At 40.2% G+C, this 16128-nt stretch overlaps 1 protein-coding gene across 4 annotated transcripts in view; it reads right to left on the bottom strand.

The window, feature by feature from the left end:
• The window catches only part of abcb6b (ATP binding cassette subfamily B member 6 (LAN blood group) b), a 36957-nt gene extending 23490 nt beyond the window's left edge, over positions 1 to 13467 (bottom strand). For all 4 annotated transcript variants that reach the window (XR_011980013.1, XM_072685664.1, XM_072685665.1 and 1 more), the window contains exons 1-13: positions 12991 to 13467; positions 11320 to 11530; positions 5898 to 5990; positions 4727 to 4919; positions 4452 to 4573; positions 3549 to 3658; positions 3386 to 3451; positions 3116 to 3241; positions 2788 to 2864; positions 2571 to 2634; positions 1011 to 1096; positions 716 to 773; positions 535 to 639 (exon numbers count right to left, since the gene is read on the bottom strand). Coding sequence is in view for 3 of the 4 variants with exons in the window: in XM_072685664.1 (XP_072541765.1) it covers positions 535 to 639; positions 716 to 773; positions 1011 to 1096; positions 2571 to 2634; positions 2788 to 2864; positions 3116 to 3241; positions 3386 to 3451; positions 3549 to 3658; positions 4452 to 4573; positions 4727 to 4919; positions 5898 to 5990; positions 11320 to 11530; positions 12991 to 13062 (1383 nt within the window). In the remaining variant the exon portion in view is untranslated. The remainder of the gene's footprint in view (positions 1 to 534; positions 640 to 715; positions 774 to 1010; positions 1097 to 2570; positions 2635 to 2787; positions 2865 to 3115; positions 3242 to 3385; positions 3452 to 3548; positions 3659 to 4451; positions 4574 to 4726; positions 4920 to 5897; positions 5991 to 11319; positions 11531 to 12990) is intronic.
• Between the last annotated feature and the right edge of the window lie 2661 nt (positions 13468 to 16128).

Raw genomic sequence — 16128 nt, 5'->3', positions numbered from 1 at the left:
TTAGTCTCCTCTGTGAGAACAGTTTTTGCAAAACAGTGGATAACGTTCATCCCTTCACTGTTTTATGACAATAAACAGATAGCAATTGTTGCTAGGCTCCTGTATTACTGTTGTGCTCCTCTGGTAGGCAACTAACACTCAAACACTGATAATTAGGGATGATGAACGTATCTGGCTACGTGGGCTGGCACAACACATGTAGTACTCATTATTGTTCTTACCTGCCATTACACAACTTTGCAGCAAGTTACATGACAAAATTACCCAAACATGTTAATCAGTCCACAGTGCTGAGAGCAGATAGCTTTCACAGATGCTGTGGATGGCACCAGGTTCACCTGAAATTAACTCCAGGCGACCAGGATCAGTACTCTGGACCACTTGTAGGCTTCTAGTCCTTTAACTCATTGTTTTTTAGCTAATTTTCTGAATCAGATGAGTTAGGAGCAGGGGATATACTAAAATGAGCAGGGCATGGGCTCTCCAAGCACCATGGTTGGGAACTACTGATTAAGTCCTACCATGCCTTCTCACCTTTGAGATGTCCTGATCATCAATGAGGATGCATCCATCCTGGACGTCATAAAACCGGAAGAGAAGCCGGATGATGGTGCTCTTGCCTGAACCTGACTGACCAACCTGGGGAGCAGAAATGACCAACATTATTTCCTCATGTTGGATACTTGACTTGTTGGATCCACAGTTGGATACTTACCAGTGCTACTGTCTGACCAGGCTTCACTGTGAATGACACGTTTCTAAGAATCTCCTTCCTGCATACATTCAAAACAATGCTTTAAAGAATGGATGTTTATTTCCCTGGCCTTAACTTTTACTCATAACAAACAGTCTGTTTTCTATGACATTTATAAATATCTTCACAAATACAGATATTTACATGAAGACAAGACGCAGGAAACTAAAAAACAATGGGAACCGGAGTGCACCGGACAGCGAACACCTAATTGTTTGTGACTGCTGCAGTGTAACTAACATGCAGAGCAACGTACCCTGCAGTGTAGCTGAAGCATATGTTTCGGAATTCCACTCTCCCTTCAGTGCAGGACAGATCTACTGCATTTACATCATCTTTCACCTGGAAAGAAGTGGATCATCAGCAGGAAGAAACAGGCACATGACTGCTGGAAACACAAGGTTGGCTATACAAACAGGCCTGGACAACTTGGAAAATGTGGTTTTCAGGTTTTTGGGCCTTTTTGTGTGTAAGCATGAATCTATAGCTCCAAAGTTACAGCTTTGAAATTCCAATAAAGGCCTTTTCTTCGATTCCTTTCATCATTTCCATATCAATGACATCAAAAGAGGCTTTGAATGCTGAGCAGTCTTGCCGGCTGTTGCTTATGTATTTTGTGGAGAGGATACCCACTGGAGGGGCTAAGCCCTGGCCGGAAAATACACACTTACTCATTCATACACACTGAGGTTTGTTTTTATACAATGTCTGGGTGATGCTGTATGATACGATGTACGATATTGTAATATATATTATACATATAATGCACAAGTCACAGGTGACAGGCCTATCTCCAAAAGTCTAGCTTAAAGATAAAGTCTTTTTGACATTTTAGGCATAATTAGCACATTCACTTTCGTTTAGCACAACTTTAGAAGAAGCACCATGCAAAAGTCTAAACAACTAGAGAGATCTGAGCTGTCTGATAACCTTTACCAAGGTCCTCAATTTTACTTGTGCCTTGTTCACAGTCATCATTAGGAAAGGCCAGGTAATGCAAATGTCAAAGCTTTATAAATAAGCTTGAGCAATCAGCAGCCATGTGCTCCTCTAAGCAGCTGCCTAGCACATAGAAAATATTTAGAATTGATGTTCACAAAGCCGGCGAAGGCTATAAGAAGCATTTTCAGATAAACGTTTCCTCAGTTTGTAATGTAATTAAGAAATGGCAAATAACAGAAACAATTAAGGTCAACTTAAAGTCTTGAGGACTAAGACAAAGTTTCGCTAGAATGTTTGTTAGAATCCCTGTTTGACTGTAAAAGATCTTTAGGAATTTTCAGACCATGGAGAAGTGCACGGTTGTACCTGCACAAATACGACCTTAATGAAAGAATCACCAGAAGAAAACCGTACCTGACTCATAATCACAAAATTCAGGTCAAAGGAACATCTTAACATCTAAAACATTTTGTATTTTGTGGACTGATTAAGTTCAATTTTAATGATCAAAGTTAATTTGGGGCAAAAAGGGTGCAGAATAAACACACACTTTTCACAGTGCCATGCATGTAACAAAACAAATGCATTATGTTTTCATAACATACCAATTCATAACCTGAGTTCAACATCAATAAAAATGCCAGGATCACACTGTTGGTCCTAGAATTTCTCTGTTTTTCACTACAACATTTACGGCCTTAAAATGCACACACACATCTATCTTACACACATTTTACTGCTCTGCACTGAGGCAGCCATGACTTCTTGACCCAGCACGATAAGATCTAGCATGGGAAATTGGCAGGGCTCAGAAGCTCTCTGTAACACACAACACCAACCAAACAGTAAGAAATGTAAGCTGTTCCTCTCCTACCTCTTTCTCCTCTGTTAAGAGCTCAAACATGTTCTCCATGTCAACAAAAGCAGCCTGAATCATCCTAGAGTAAAGGACAAGAGATTCTTTATTATTGTTTTCATTCATTCATTTATCAATTTTCTAGCATATTTTTATTTGCTCTTCCACACTGAACCAGGCGCCTAACTATTAGAGGGAGGACAGTGCACTAACTATTAGAGGAAAGACAGCTTACCTGTAGTATGTGCCAAACCAGTTGAGAGGAGTGTAGAGCTGGACAATATAAGTCCCAAAGAGAACATAGTCCCCGACCTGTAAGTCAGCCATTCAGGGAAAATGTAAGTAGCAATAGGCATAAGCATACAGCCCAAAAAAATAGCACTCATACATAACAGTCTCTAGGAAACTACTACAGTGAGAATTTACGACACACACACACACACACACACACACACACACACACACACACAAAATGCAGAAGATTTGGGAGTTGAATGAGGCAGACAAAGACCACATAAGGAACTGTTTTAAGGTGAGAAAGGTGAGAACTATGTATGCAGCACCTGGAACTTGTCCACTGTGACAAAGTATGCACAGAGCAGAGATCCAGCTAGCAGGCCAGAGCCTATGATCAGGTTCTGTGTTTGGTTCAGGAGGGCTAAGGAGGCATTCACCTTCCATTCTGAAGTCTGGAGAGAATCAGCATAAATAGCTCAGGTATTAACATATTCATGTGTGACTGCAGCCTGATGCCATTAACACTATAGAACTACAGCTAGCTATATATCTACACTATACTAAGAGTTTACAGTTATGTGAGACAGAGATTTTACCTGATACTTTAAGATAGCTCCCTCAAAGCGACTGACTTCATAGCTCTCTGAATTGTAGTATTTCACCTACAAGAAAAAGACAACGGTTTCTGGCTTGAGATTTAAACGTGTATGTGCGTATATTACAGGAATCAATGCAGTTTCCTCAGAATCTCTAACTTACAGTTTCAAAGTTAAGAAGTGAGTCCACTGCCTTGGACTTCGCGTTGTTGTCCTGCTGGTTCATATCTCGTCGATACTTGGTTCTCCACTCTGTGATGATGATGGTCAATGCTGGAAAAATTCACCCGATATTACATGAATGCTCGCAATTGATTAATGTTCATATCTGGAAATTACAATTTTCATGTGGTCCAAAATTGATCTTAGCTTGCCTGAATAGATGTTTCAAACTGATCAAACCACATGACTAAAAAGTGCGTTTTTAATCACTCGATCTGACTATTGATTTTTAACAAAAACGGTAGAAAAATCATATTAAAAAAATGATATTGTTGCATTCTGTCCCTACATTAGACTAATTATACCTATTCTGGCATATGTTCATTATCACACTAATTTTATTTAACAGATAAGAACAGGTTCATCTTAACTCATAGTTACCAGTGAAAAGTGTGCTTCTACAAACCAATTAATAAATTCAACACCACTTTTATTTTTTTATACAATATTTTAGATTGTGTGGCTCATCAGTCTAATGTGCTATCACTATAGCCTGTAGGTTGTGAGTTTGAATCCCGAGCCATGTTGCTTTGCCATCAGCACTCGAGTCTGGGAGAGCACAATTGACCATGCTCTCTCCAGATAGGTAGATGGCGCTCTGTTGGTCTGCTGCTAGCTGGTGAGGTGGAGCTGAACGTGTTGGCTGCCTGGTGATGCCGCATTGGCAGCAGTTTGAAAAGAAGTCATAGCTGGCTTCAGATGTATCGGGGGAGATGTGTCAAGTTCTTACCCTTCTAGTGTCGGGAGCCAATGGGTGGCGTTATGAACAGGTGGGTTAGTTAACAGTGTCAAATAACTGTGGGAGAAAAAAGTACAACTGTGACAAAAAAAGGATTGAACTCACTGAGATAGAGGAACATGCAGATGAAGACAATAAGGCCGAACCAGGCGTTGAAATAGGAGACAAAGTAAACAATGGCAATGATGATGTCAGCTATAGTCGGCAAGATGGTGAAAACGATGTAGCTGTGGAAACAGGGAGAGAACAAGGCATAGTAAAGACATATTTAATGCAGCTGATTCACTTCTGCAAATCAAGAACCGGACAAGAACCGTATAAGGAAAGTCAGCATATAGAACAGTGGATGGAGAATCCCAGTAAGGCAGGTGAGAGCATACTTTAACAGGTTGCTGACGGACGATGTGCCACGGTCGATGCTGCGCAGGACGTCGCCCGTTTTCCGCCCCAGATGCCAACGTAGTGACAGGGCATGCAGATGGCCGAACAGCTGGAGCTGCACTGTGCGACTGGTGTGCTGCTGAACACGTGTCCACAGGAAGGAGCGCATGTTACTGACGAAGCCGGACGTTCCTGTCAAGAACAGGAGAAGAAGCTTTTAAACAACAGTGATCTTAAAAATCATTAAAATGAAAACAAATGAGCATTTCACACAAAACAAACACACACATACGTTTCCTGCATATTTGAGTGTTTTCCCAGCATTCACTTGAACTTAGCATTGATTGTTAATAAACAGATTAGGTGACTTAGGTGGTTAGGTTGGTGGTTTTTGTAATAATTGCTACAGTTTTAATGTAATATGCACTATATTTCCAAATGTTTGTGGACACCCCTTCTAATGAATCCATTCAGCTACTTAACCCAAGTTGCACCACTGCTGACACAGATGTGCAAATGCGCACACACAGCTTGTCTAGTCCCTGTGGAGAAGTACTGCTAACAGAATAGGACTCTCTAGAGCAGATAAACATGAACCTATTGACACCATGCCTAATGCCAGGCATGGGCTAGAACGGTATAAAGCTCCCCAGCAAGAACTGTGTTCTCTGGAATGATGGTGCTCCATCCAGTACTTTTGGGATGAGGGGGGGGTGATCATTTAACATCTTTATCTTCCTCAAACTGTTTTAATACCCTTGATTTAAGACTTAACAATGAATGAGCAGGTGTCCCAATACTTTTTCTATATAGCGTAACTATGGGAATTCTGGACCAGTGCTTACATCAATATCTAAATTGGTTTTAAGAGCACAGAGTACTTTTTGAAGGATTTATAGAGCTCCAGAGACAGCTCCAGAGACTTGTTATTCCATAAAGTCTAGGGGCCAAAAGGCTTTTTAGGCTCCACCTGAACTGAAGATGTTTTTCTGGTACTCTGTGTAAAGCCTAGCCCAGATAGGATGCACTTAAAATGATCATTTCAAACATCTGCAAAACACTAACAGAATATTTTTTGTGGAAAAAACAAGACCTAGTATGACCTTCAACACTGGTCAGAGATCTTTCTAAGATGGTACAGAATGTGAAGTGTGTGTGTGTTCGACTCACCTGCTCCCCCACCCTGCAGAAACTTGAGGAGTACATAGATGCACACAGTTGTGGCAAGTGCGTTCCAATTCTCCTTCTCTGATAATTCATTCACTGCATAACACACAAGCACCACACATACAGAGGGGACAGAAGATTAGACTGAAAACAATGGTTTCAGTTACGGTACTCTGAAACAGAGAGGAATTTAGCTATTGCAAAGGACTGTTTCTTGATATACTATAACTGCATATTAACAATTCCAGATGCAAATAAATGATCCCAAACATCTACTACATCTTAATAAAGAATGTATGACCTGCACCCAAAAACAATTTTGGCTTTCGACTTAAGTATGAAGATTTGAATTATATAAAATGTTGAGGATTTAAGAGGCCGAGTGGACTAAGGCGCTGCCACTATGATCCGAGGATCGCTGGTTTGAATGTCGGGTCAAGCTGCTTGTCATCTCTTGGGGGTGAGTTGATGGCACTTCCTCCCCACTTCATTCCTAGTCAAGTCAAGTCAAGTCAAGTCAAGTCAAGTGGGTTTTTATTGTCATTTCAACTATATACAGAGTGCACAGTGAAACGAAACAACGTTCCTCCAGGACCATGGTGCAACACAGACACAGTGCATACAGAACAAAAGTGCAACACAGTACAAGTGCAGACAGACAATACAACACAATACAGACAAAGAGTAATAAATAAATTAGGGGTAATAAATTAGTGGGATGTTGGTCAGCACAGGCGTCTGTTAGCTGCTATATTAGACTTGCGGGGGCTGCACTTTCCTCAGAGAACGCTTGCTGCATGCCTAACAATGCTGCATCAGCAGCAGTTGGAAAAGAGGTGGTGACTTGCTTCACATGTGTCGGAGAAGTGTGTTGGGGGCATTGCTAGCGATAGGTGGAGTTCACAAGAATTTGGTAATTGGCTTTCCAAAATTATGCAAAATGCCCAGGCTAAGAAGATTTAATGAGAGGTTTCTAATTTACACAAGGCTCATGTCATCTGGGAAATTCTACATGAACAGTTCATAAAAATAGCTGTTTTTAATGTACTTTCAATGCTTATACATGTGTTAAAAAGCCCACATGTAGCCTGTCTTTACATTCAATGTAATTTACTTCATAAAGAATTGTCTCATCTTGCAAATGCTGACATAAGCTGTTCATTGCTTATGTCTGTGTTTTAAAAGAGGCTTTCAAATAAATTGTTACCACAGTAGTATTAATGTTTAGCCAGTGATGCTGTGAATGACACAAATATCTCCAATATAAGAGGAAACGTACATCTTAACTAAAAAAAAACTCCAGACATGCGTTTTATCAACAAACTCTTCCAGAGTTGGCAAGAAATCCCTTTAGACATTGCAGAAAGAGGCTGAGATGTGACAATGGATGGCCATGTCAGTTACATTAGGAACAAGTACTTCAAGAGTTGAACTTGAACTCTGGTTTCTGAGAAAAAAACAACAAAAACCAGACACAATAAAACATTCATTTAACATCAAACCCTGTCATACGTGAGACTGAGTCAATGACCTCAGTAAAAGACTCTCCGGTTTAACTCTGTGTCCTCGTCTCACTGACTTATGTATGAGTTTAGAATAGAAAGCAGCGCAAAGAAACCAGACTCAGGATGATGCATAAAAGAGAGCCGGTTTGGTCGCGGCTGAGAGAGAGCTCGGACCTTTCCATTCATTTACATTCATGGCCATTTTGACTGTGCACTCAGAATCAAATAGGGGGAAGAAAAGGTAAAGGAATGAAGAAAGTGAGGGGGGAAAAAAACGATGGGACGAAAGGGAATTTTCCCCACAGCGAGAGCAAAACACACTTTCTCTCTCTCGGTTCGGATGGCAAGAGAACTGATTTTCAGCCCTGGCATGGGGCAGAGGGGGCCGTTGGACAAAAAGCCCCTTGTACCAGCGTGTTAACTCTGCTAAAGGCCCCTAATGCCCCCTAATCGTGACTGGCAGGGTTGGTGACCTCCCCTATCACCCCCCCTCAAAAAAAAATCTCAGTCTGCCACACAAAAGCCCACTTCCCTCCTGCCGCTGCTTTCATCTGCCTCCAAAGGCAAAAAGCACTATTGCCCTCTAACTGCGGCGTGGACACACCAACACGTCACTGCTGTTAACCTGAGTCTGTCTGGAATGGCCTGGGGATGGATGCAAAACTCACAGGGAATATCCTGGGAACTGGCAATAATAATAATAATGATGCTGACTATTCAAAGAGATAGAAGAGGAAATGAAATTCTGAGAAAGAGGGAGGTGTGAGGTAAGTAGAGAGAGAGTGAGAGACAGAGGGGGGGGGGGGGGGGGGGAGAGATGTGTGCAAAAGCAAGAGAGAAAAAGGGTGAAATGGAGCCTTGAGCCATGGAAAGCTTTAGCATAGTTGGGTTTTGTCCCACGTTCCCTTTGTCAGAGTCAGATGCTTTTTGGCTTGGGAGAGCTGAGGGCTTTGACTTCGGCAAGGGGTTTGGGGGGCCGGTCCCACGTCCAGCTGGCCCAAAGCAACGAGGGGCTGGGAACACTGGGGAGGGAGGGGCAAGAAGAAAACCCTGAGAGCACCCCAACACACAAACACATATAAAGCTCCTATCTATGCATTCTTTTACTTTATTTATCATTCTGTTCTTCGACTCGGCTTCTAGAAATCGTTTGTTAACGTGACCCTCAAACTAGTCTACAGATTTTCCTCACATTCCACTGTGATAGAGGTGGGTAATATGGTAATAATGTACTACTGTGAAACTGGAAGACATTTTTACCACACAATATCGATCAGGATTTATAGTTTTTCTGAAATTTGAGAAAATTTGTACAGACAGAAATGCCACAGTAGTCTGAGTAACATTTTTGTAACATACCATACTACACTAAATCCAGCTAAGCAGGACTAATTATGATCTCTCTATAGTGATATATTTAGTACAGGGGTACTAGAAGTAGTAATATGTCCAAATGTGGACACTCATATAAATGCATTCAGCTACACAGATTGCTGACACAGATGTGCAAATGCACACACACAGCTTGTCGCTTATTTGATGTAGAGACGTACTGCCAGTGCATAGGACTTCCTAGAGTAGATAAAACCTATAAGCTCCATACCTAATGCCAGTCATGGGCTGGAGGGGTATGAGTTGGGGCACTGGAGATGAGGTGGGGTGGTGATCATCCACCATCCTTATCTCACTAATAATGTCACTTAATGCAATCAAATCCTCATAGCAATGCTTCAAAGCCTTCTTCGAACATTAGAGAAGTTACTCCAACAAAAGCAGAATAAAATCTATAATACCTTTGGTTTTAAAAGAACCAATGAATGAGCAGGCGTCCTAATACTTTTGTCAATTTAATGTCAGTGACTATAATAATGATAAACCAGAATCAATGTGTACACCGTCAAGGCAGAGCGAATGGAGTTCATGTAACTTAGAAAAACGACAACAACTACAACATAACATGGTTTTCTTATGTTCCCTAACAAGGTACTAAAGATGTCCTCCTGAGGGTCCCACCACAGTGACAAGGGGTCCTACCCCAGTGACCCTTTAAATCTTGTTTTCTGAGAGTGTAAGGTGGATAGATAGTGTTTAAGCCCACCATCAACTCTACAGTCTTTTGGGTGGTTGTGATTGCACCAGGACATCAGCTTCTAAACTCCCACCCTGTACTGAATCAAAGGGTTCTATATAGTACTGAAATGGGGTTATCTGACTAACACTAGTAGAAATATTGTGTGTGTTGTTGCATAAAACACAAAATACATGTATGTGCTACACAAAACAATTTAAAAAAGGTTCTATGATTAATCATCTACAAGATGATGTCCCAGTTTTTTAATAAGTATTTTATTTTCTTTAAGTTGTCATGATGTTATATTCAAACATTTAACATTTCACCAAGAACCCTTGAAGACCCCTTTTGAAAAGTGTAAGCAATCTCTTAAAAAGTATTGTATTGCAATATTGTGCATTTCAGAGCCACTTGCTCTTTATATACAGAGTCTTATTACAAACAAACATACAATCTCACTAATTCACAGGGCCTGGCTTACACACACATACCCACTGCTATGCCAATGGATGAGCTCTCTAATAAAAATAAACCCTTATTTATAACTCATTTTATAAATAGAAATAAGGTCTTCTTTATATCTGGCTCCACTGCAAATAAAACATCAGTGTGGGATATCTCCCTGTAATAGGGAGAATAAATATTTGAATAAATATTTCTTAAATAAATAAAGACATAAAAATGAACAAACTAATGGTTAAAATGAAAAATGAATGGTATCAATTAGCCTAAACTTTTTATCCTCTTATTCAGAACATATTAATACAGCCTCCATTCCTAGAATGTGAGCACTCAGTGATTTCTTTGAATACTACTCCCCCTAGTGTTTAATTTCATTAACACAGCATGGGCTGCCGGTTGTCAGGTGCTTGTTCACTCCATATACCTACAAACCAACAGTCATGTATAATGTACTAGAGACCCAGACTTGAGTAAAAGTACAAGTGCTCGATCAAAAAAGTGACTTGAGTGGAAGTAGAAGTGCTCTTTAAGCACCATACTTAAGTGGAAGTACTAAAGGATTCAACATTTTTTGTACTTAAGCACTGCAAGTAGTTTATTTTAAAATGTACTACTTAAGTACTGAAAGTAAAAGTACAAGTATTGTGTTATGTAGTTATTACAGAAAGCAGTCAAGCAAGTCTGAATAACATTGTTTATATTGAGGACAAGAACAAGGACAGGAATGTACGAGACTGAGTGCAGGTACACGGAGTCTTCAAAAAGAAAGGCTAAACAGAACTGACTCAATCTGCCACATACAAGTGTTTCACATGTAAAAACAAGTGAGGAGAGCAGCTTAAAACACTGAGCTTAACTCTCTGTAAACTCAACTACAACTAAAAGATCTCAGGCCATTAGACCACATGCAAGTATTTGAAGGTGGTGAAGATGGAGTTTCTTCTGGTGGTTCTTCCATCTGGAAATAAACTAACAAAGCTCTAGCAGCAGCGGAGTGAGAGGAAGAACGGTAGCTTGCACGCTCATGGCTCAATCGCTTGTTCAGCCTAATGTTGAGGCGGCTTCATCAAACCCGGTGACAGTGCCATGTACTGCTCTGGCAGAGATAATGTGGGTTTGAAATTATTTGTACCATTTTTTTTTTATTCTAAGTAATGATGCTACACATGAAAAATGTAACGGAGTACAAGTATTAAACTCAAAATATATAGTGAAGTAAAAGTGGAAGTAGGAGAAAAAAATACTACTCCAGTAGACACAGATACAGTATTTCAGGACTTAAGTACAGTAGTGAAGTAGTTCTACTCCATTACTACACATCTCTGCAAAGCAAACACAACTTCAGTTACTAACAGCTGTGTATGGCTTTGAAGACCATGCACCTCACCTATGTCCTTGCTGTAGATGGGGACGAACACGTTGATGACCCGCTCCATTGCAAGTAAGGAGACACACAGAAGCACCAGGATTTGCAGTGGGCCGCTCCCACTGGGCCACATGTAGGGCATCAGCAGTGCCACTTTCCTCCGCAGATCCTTCCATGTCGAAGGGGACACTACTCTGACTTGACTGGACTCTTGCTGCTTGCCATCTTTGGCCTTGAGAGGAGAAAACAGAAAAGTACAAAAAGTCAAAGAAATGAAAATCCCGGAATTAACAAAAATATATAAACACACTAAAAAAACACAGAAACTCAGTCCAACAGATAACATCGGCCAAACACTGCACTACAGTACTGTGTTCAGTGTATTCTGCAGGAAAACACACTGTAGTATTGCAATATTACAAAGAAAGTGGACAAACATAACAGTAACTAATTAACAACACAAATATATACTTTAAAAATGATAAAGTTGATGTTCAGTGCACATTATCTCCAGTTTGGCAGAATTTTAGTTTATTACCAAACAAATGTGAAACATGACTTGAGTGTTACATGCTGTACAGATTATAGTTGTTATTATTATACATGACTGAGTTACATTATCATTACAAACTGGGCCAGCTTGGAAATGTGAGCTGTGGTCCAATGAAAACCATGTATCTCCATTTTTGTCCATTTTCAGTTCTCTCCATGATTTGAACCCTGTTGCTGCTCTGTACTCTGTGTATAATACTTCTGGATGAACGGACCAATAGAAAAGCTCTTAATTACTAGAAACAAACTCTTATCTTACATTGACTTCCATTCAATGATAAGTATAGTGTTGCCTTCTACTGTAAACTCACCATTTTGGAGATGATTTTCATTGGACAGTGATGATATTTAGATCATGATAATATTGTCTATTGCAATATTTCTACTGTCAATAATCAAGTCTACATTTACATTATCCTCCATGTTCAGTATCTACGAAGCAAATATTCATAACATTCAACGTATCTCCCTTTGATGTATTCCTGATGGGCTACTGTTCAGTCTGGTGTTTTTGTTGACTCCAACACCAAAATAAAACCCTGTACTGGGCGACTGAAGATCCTGAGAGGAGATGATGTAGTGGCCGGATATTTTACAGTGTTAGTTAGACTTTCCAAGTCTGAGGAAAAGTGAAATCTCTCTTTTAGAGTGAGAGTATGCAGAAGGGCGTTCCTTCCCCTGACATCTGATCCTACAGTGAAAATGGAAGTAAGAGTGCAGTCTAAAAGAGAGGGCAGGTCTACAGCACATGACATTATTGGGAATCCTCACACATTAAAACCCAGAAACTGCAAAGGTCCAGTTGAGTCCTGTTGAAAGCAACAGAAAACCAGCATCAACTCGGGGCTCTGAAACGAACCGGATTTCCCCCTCAAGCACAAATCTAAGCCTGTGCCCTGTACAATGACCACGGTTCAACAACCAGGGGAAGAGAAAGTCATGGAAGTTAGCTAGCTAGTAGCGTTAGCAGAAGTGCATCGTTGTCATTAGCTAGCTGATCAGTGGGCATGGAGTCCAGGAGTCCAGAGGTCCAGGGGCGGGGGACAAGACACACTAAGCCACACACACACACACACTCTCTCTCTCTCTCTCTCTCTCTCTCTCTCTGTGTGTGTGTGTGTGTTACAGACCATCTCTTACCTGCACAGTTACAGTAAATGTCTGATTCGCCTCCGTTTCTTTCCTCCCATCCTTTGAACGCATGCTTGCCATCTGTGTGGACTATCGTAACGTTATGCAGGGTCGCCTAAAAGTGCCGCTTTAGTCACTGTCCCATCATCACCCCAGTCACAGCGACCTCACAGACCTTTCCTGGAGCTGGAGCTGGAGCAGGAGCTGGAGCTGGAGCTGGAGCAGGCGCGTGCAGCTCTTTGTGTCTCTGTGTTGAAGACCACCGCTTAGCCTGAACTAGCTATAGCTATCTCTGCAACCAGGGCTGCTTTCTATCCCTCGTAGTGAAGAACCGTGTCGGTGACAGGGACCGCTGTCTTCCCTGGAGACGTCCGTTCAAAGTGTATCTTCACCAGAAAAGCCACACTGTCAGTGTTGACATTATGGGGAAAGGTTCACATGACTGACATGACTGCGTTCAGTCTGGTGGTCATGTGAGCAGCTGGGCTTCACTATAGCCGAACGAACACACACACACACACACACACACACACTCACACTCTAGCCAGCTAACCTAAAAGACTATGCTGAAAAACCAGCCTGTCCAGATCAAGCAGCTTTATAAACTGGTTTAGAAACGTTTCAGTTTGATGGTCTAGATGATTTTATGGATGTTCAAATGTCAAAAAAATAAAACATAAAAAAATCAAAAAAATCAAATAAAAAGCCTAATTTTCTGTAGAGATGTATGTTTTCCTTATCACATCATGGTATGAGGGGCTTATATCTCTGGTGTGTTAGGGAAAGCACAAAAACACCTGGCTAAGACCACCAGCTAGTAACAGATCCAGCCCTTGCAGCACGGTTATGAGCAGTTTGATAATTGGGATGTGGTATAATAACTAGATAGACTTAAAAATGCCTATGTTCAGAACCAATGTCGTCTCCTCAAAGTTCCTGCTTCTGACTTTAGAGCTACAACAAGTAGTAACAATGTCCACAACATGCTTAGAAAAGTGTAGTAAGTCTGTGGTCTAGTCCCTAGTCTCTTAGGTGGGTGGATGTTCAAAATAAAGGCTCCAGCAAGAGCAAGACTTTATCATTATCATTTTTAAATACACAATAACATTCATATAGTGCATTTATATCACATTTAGTCAGTTTAAACCAATGCAAAATAAAAATGCATGTATGCAAGTTTGAAATCTTGAACTTGTTTTGGCATTTTGTAAAAGCACACATAAACATCATTTTATTTTTATTCGAGACAAGAAATTACAGAGAAATGTTTGAGCTTTTTTTTTGGACGAAGACACTTTTAAACACAATTTGAAAGCATTAAAAAATGTAAAGGATCATTTTTAACAGGATTGTAGACTGCAGTGTTCGTGTATGTGTAGTTACCGACATGCTCCAGACTTCCCACTGGTTAAACCGACTGTGTGGTGGCGTTCATAAGCTCATTTTGTAAATACTATATTTCCAACATGGCTTATAATGATCTTGATGATGAAATATAGATGAGATAGGTCATGCTATTCTACAGTTTTCATGTGAGCATTAAAAGGAGAATTTGCTGATGTAGCACCAGCCCTTCTGGTCTCCACTGTTTTGTTTCGTTGCATTATTTATTTGGGCTCTATCAGGACATATTTATTGTTTCATCTTAAAAACATGCTCATTATTTTAATTCAGATATTTTTCAGTTCATTTGTAGCGTAACTTCAGGTTTCCTGTATGTTGTAACAAGCCAGTTACATCATTTCCTGTTGTGTCTGCTTTTATTGGTGTGGTAAAACCAGCCTGCAGGGTCTAACCTTTCAATAAATCCACATGTGATTTTAATCATTTTAGTATTTTCACGTTTTATTCTGAAAGGATGCTTTGTACCTGCTTTAGGGTGTGTTTGTCTGTTGGTTGAGCCTGCTGAGCACCTGAAGAACTGAAGATTGGAACAGCAGATGAGATCAGACACACGTCTAGATTCACACAACACACCTGATTCACCTTTTTCTTTTAACCCAGGCTGTGCTCTGCTGTATAGTAACCCAGAGCAGGGTTGGGGGAATGGTCCTGTTCTGTTTTGCCTGCTTAAAGTTAAAGTATTCAGATTTCTAAAGAAATGTCGAGCCTGTTAAAATGACATACTGGTTCCCCAGGGAAAGGTTTGGGCACAAGTTGGTTGTTAAAGCTAACGGTGAAGAGCCTGGGTCATTAAAGGCGATGTGCAATAAAATATTATTGTGATGTGGGTAATAAACTATGAGCTGTTACTGCAGCTTCACCAGCTGATATTTTGAATGACGTCCTTATTCATTAAAAGAGGAGATTTTTTATTCTGGTGGTGTGATGCTGTTAATAATGGGCAATATATGAATGAGTCAAAGCAATTGATTTTAATTGTAGATTCACAATTTTTAAAATTCATTAGCTGGCCTACAGTCTTAACTATAGAAACTGACAACAACAGTTAAATAACCCCAAACTTCTCTGGATGCAAAAGTTCTTTAGTAATGTAAAGGTCACATATTCCTGTTAGAAAGTGGTTCTACTATGGCATCGCTCAAAGAACCTTTTGTAGCACCTTTATTTTTAGTGCATTTGTGGTTTCATTTTTAGTTTGTTTGGATGTAGAAATGATTAAAATCAGTTCTAGTCTCAGTCTCTTGTCGTACAGATCTAACCTGCAACTTCCTGTGATGTGAAAATGCACCCTGCTATTAACCTCTCCTAGTGAGTCAAAACACGCGTGATGTCCTTGCATTTGCTCTAGTGAGAAGCATTGCAGGTAGAGATAGGAAAACACTAGCAGGCCCTATAACATCTATTCACATTAATAAAAAAAAGTTGATTTCAATATGTAGCATATACACTATATGGCCTAAGGTACGTGGACACATTTCGTAGTGGGTTTGACCATTTTCAAACCCCTCCGTTGCTATTAGGTGTACTGTCTCTGTTCAGTGAACTTGAACTGCTGATCAGTTAGAGTAAAATCTTTATTTATTGTATGGTATTTTATACAACCTGGTGTCACAAAGGAAATAGTAAAACATGCAACCCCAAGTGAGCATATAAGAAAACAGATCCCTCCTGTCTTTGTATATTCTGAATTTTGTGTGTATTTTGTATTTATTTAATATATTTTTTATATAACTTTATTTTAAT

This window comes from Salminus brasiliensis, chromosome 8 (genome assembly GCF_030463535.1).
Source record: "Salminus brasiliensis chromosome 8, fSalBra1.hap2, whole genome shotgun sequence".
Lineage (NCBI taxonomy): Eukaryota > Metazoa > Chordata > Actinopteri > Characiformes > Bryconidae > Salminus > Salminus brasiliensis.
Note: the sequence above shows the minus strand (reverse complement) of the source record. Positions and strands in the feature narration are given on the sequence as shown.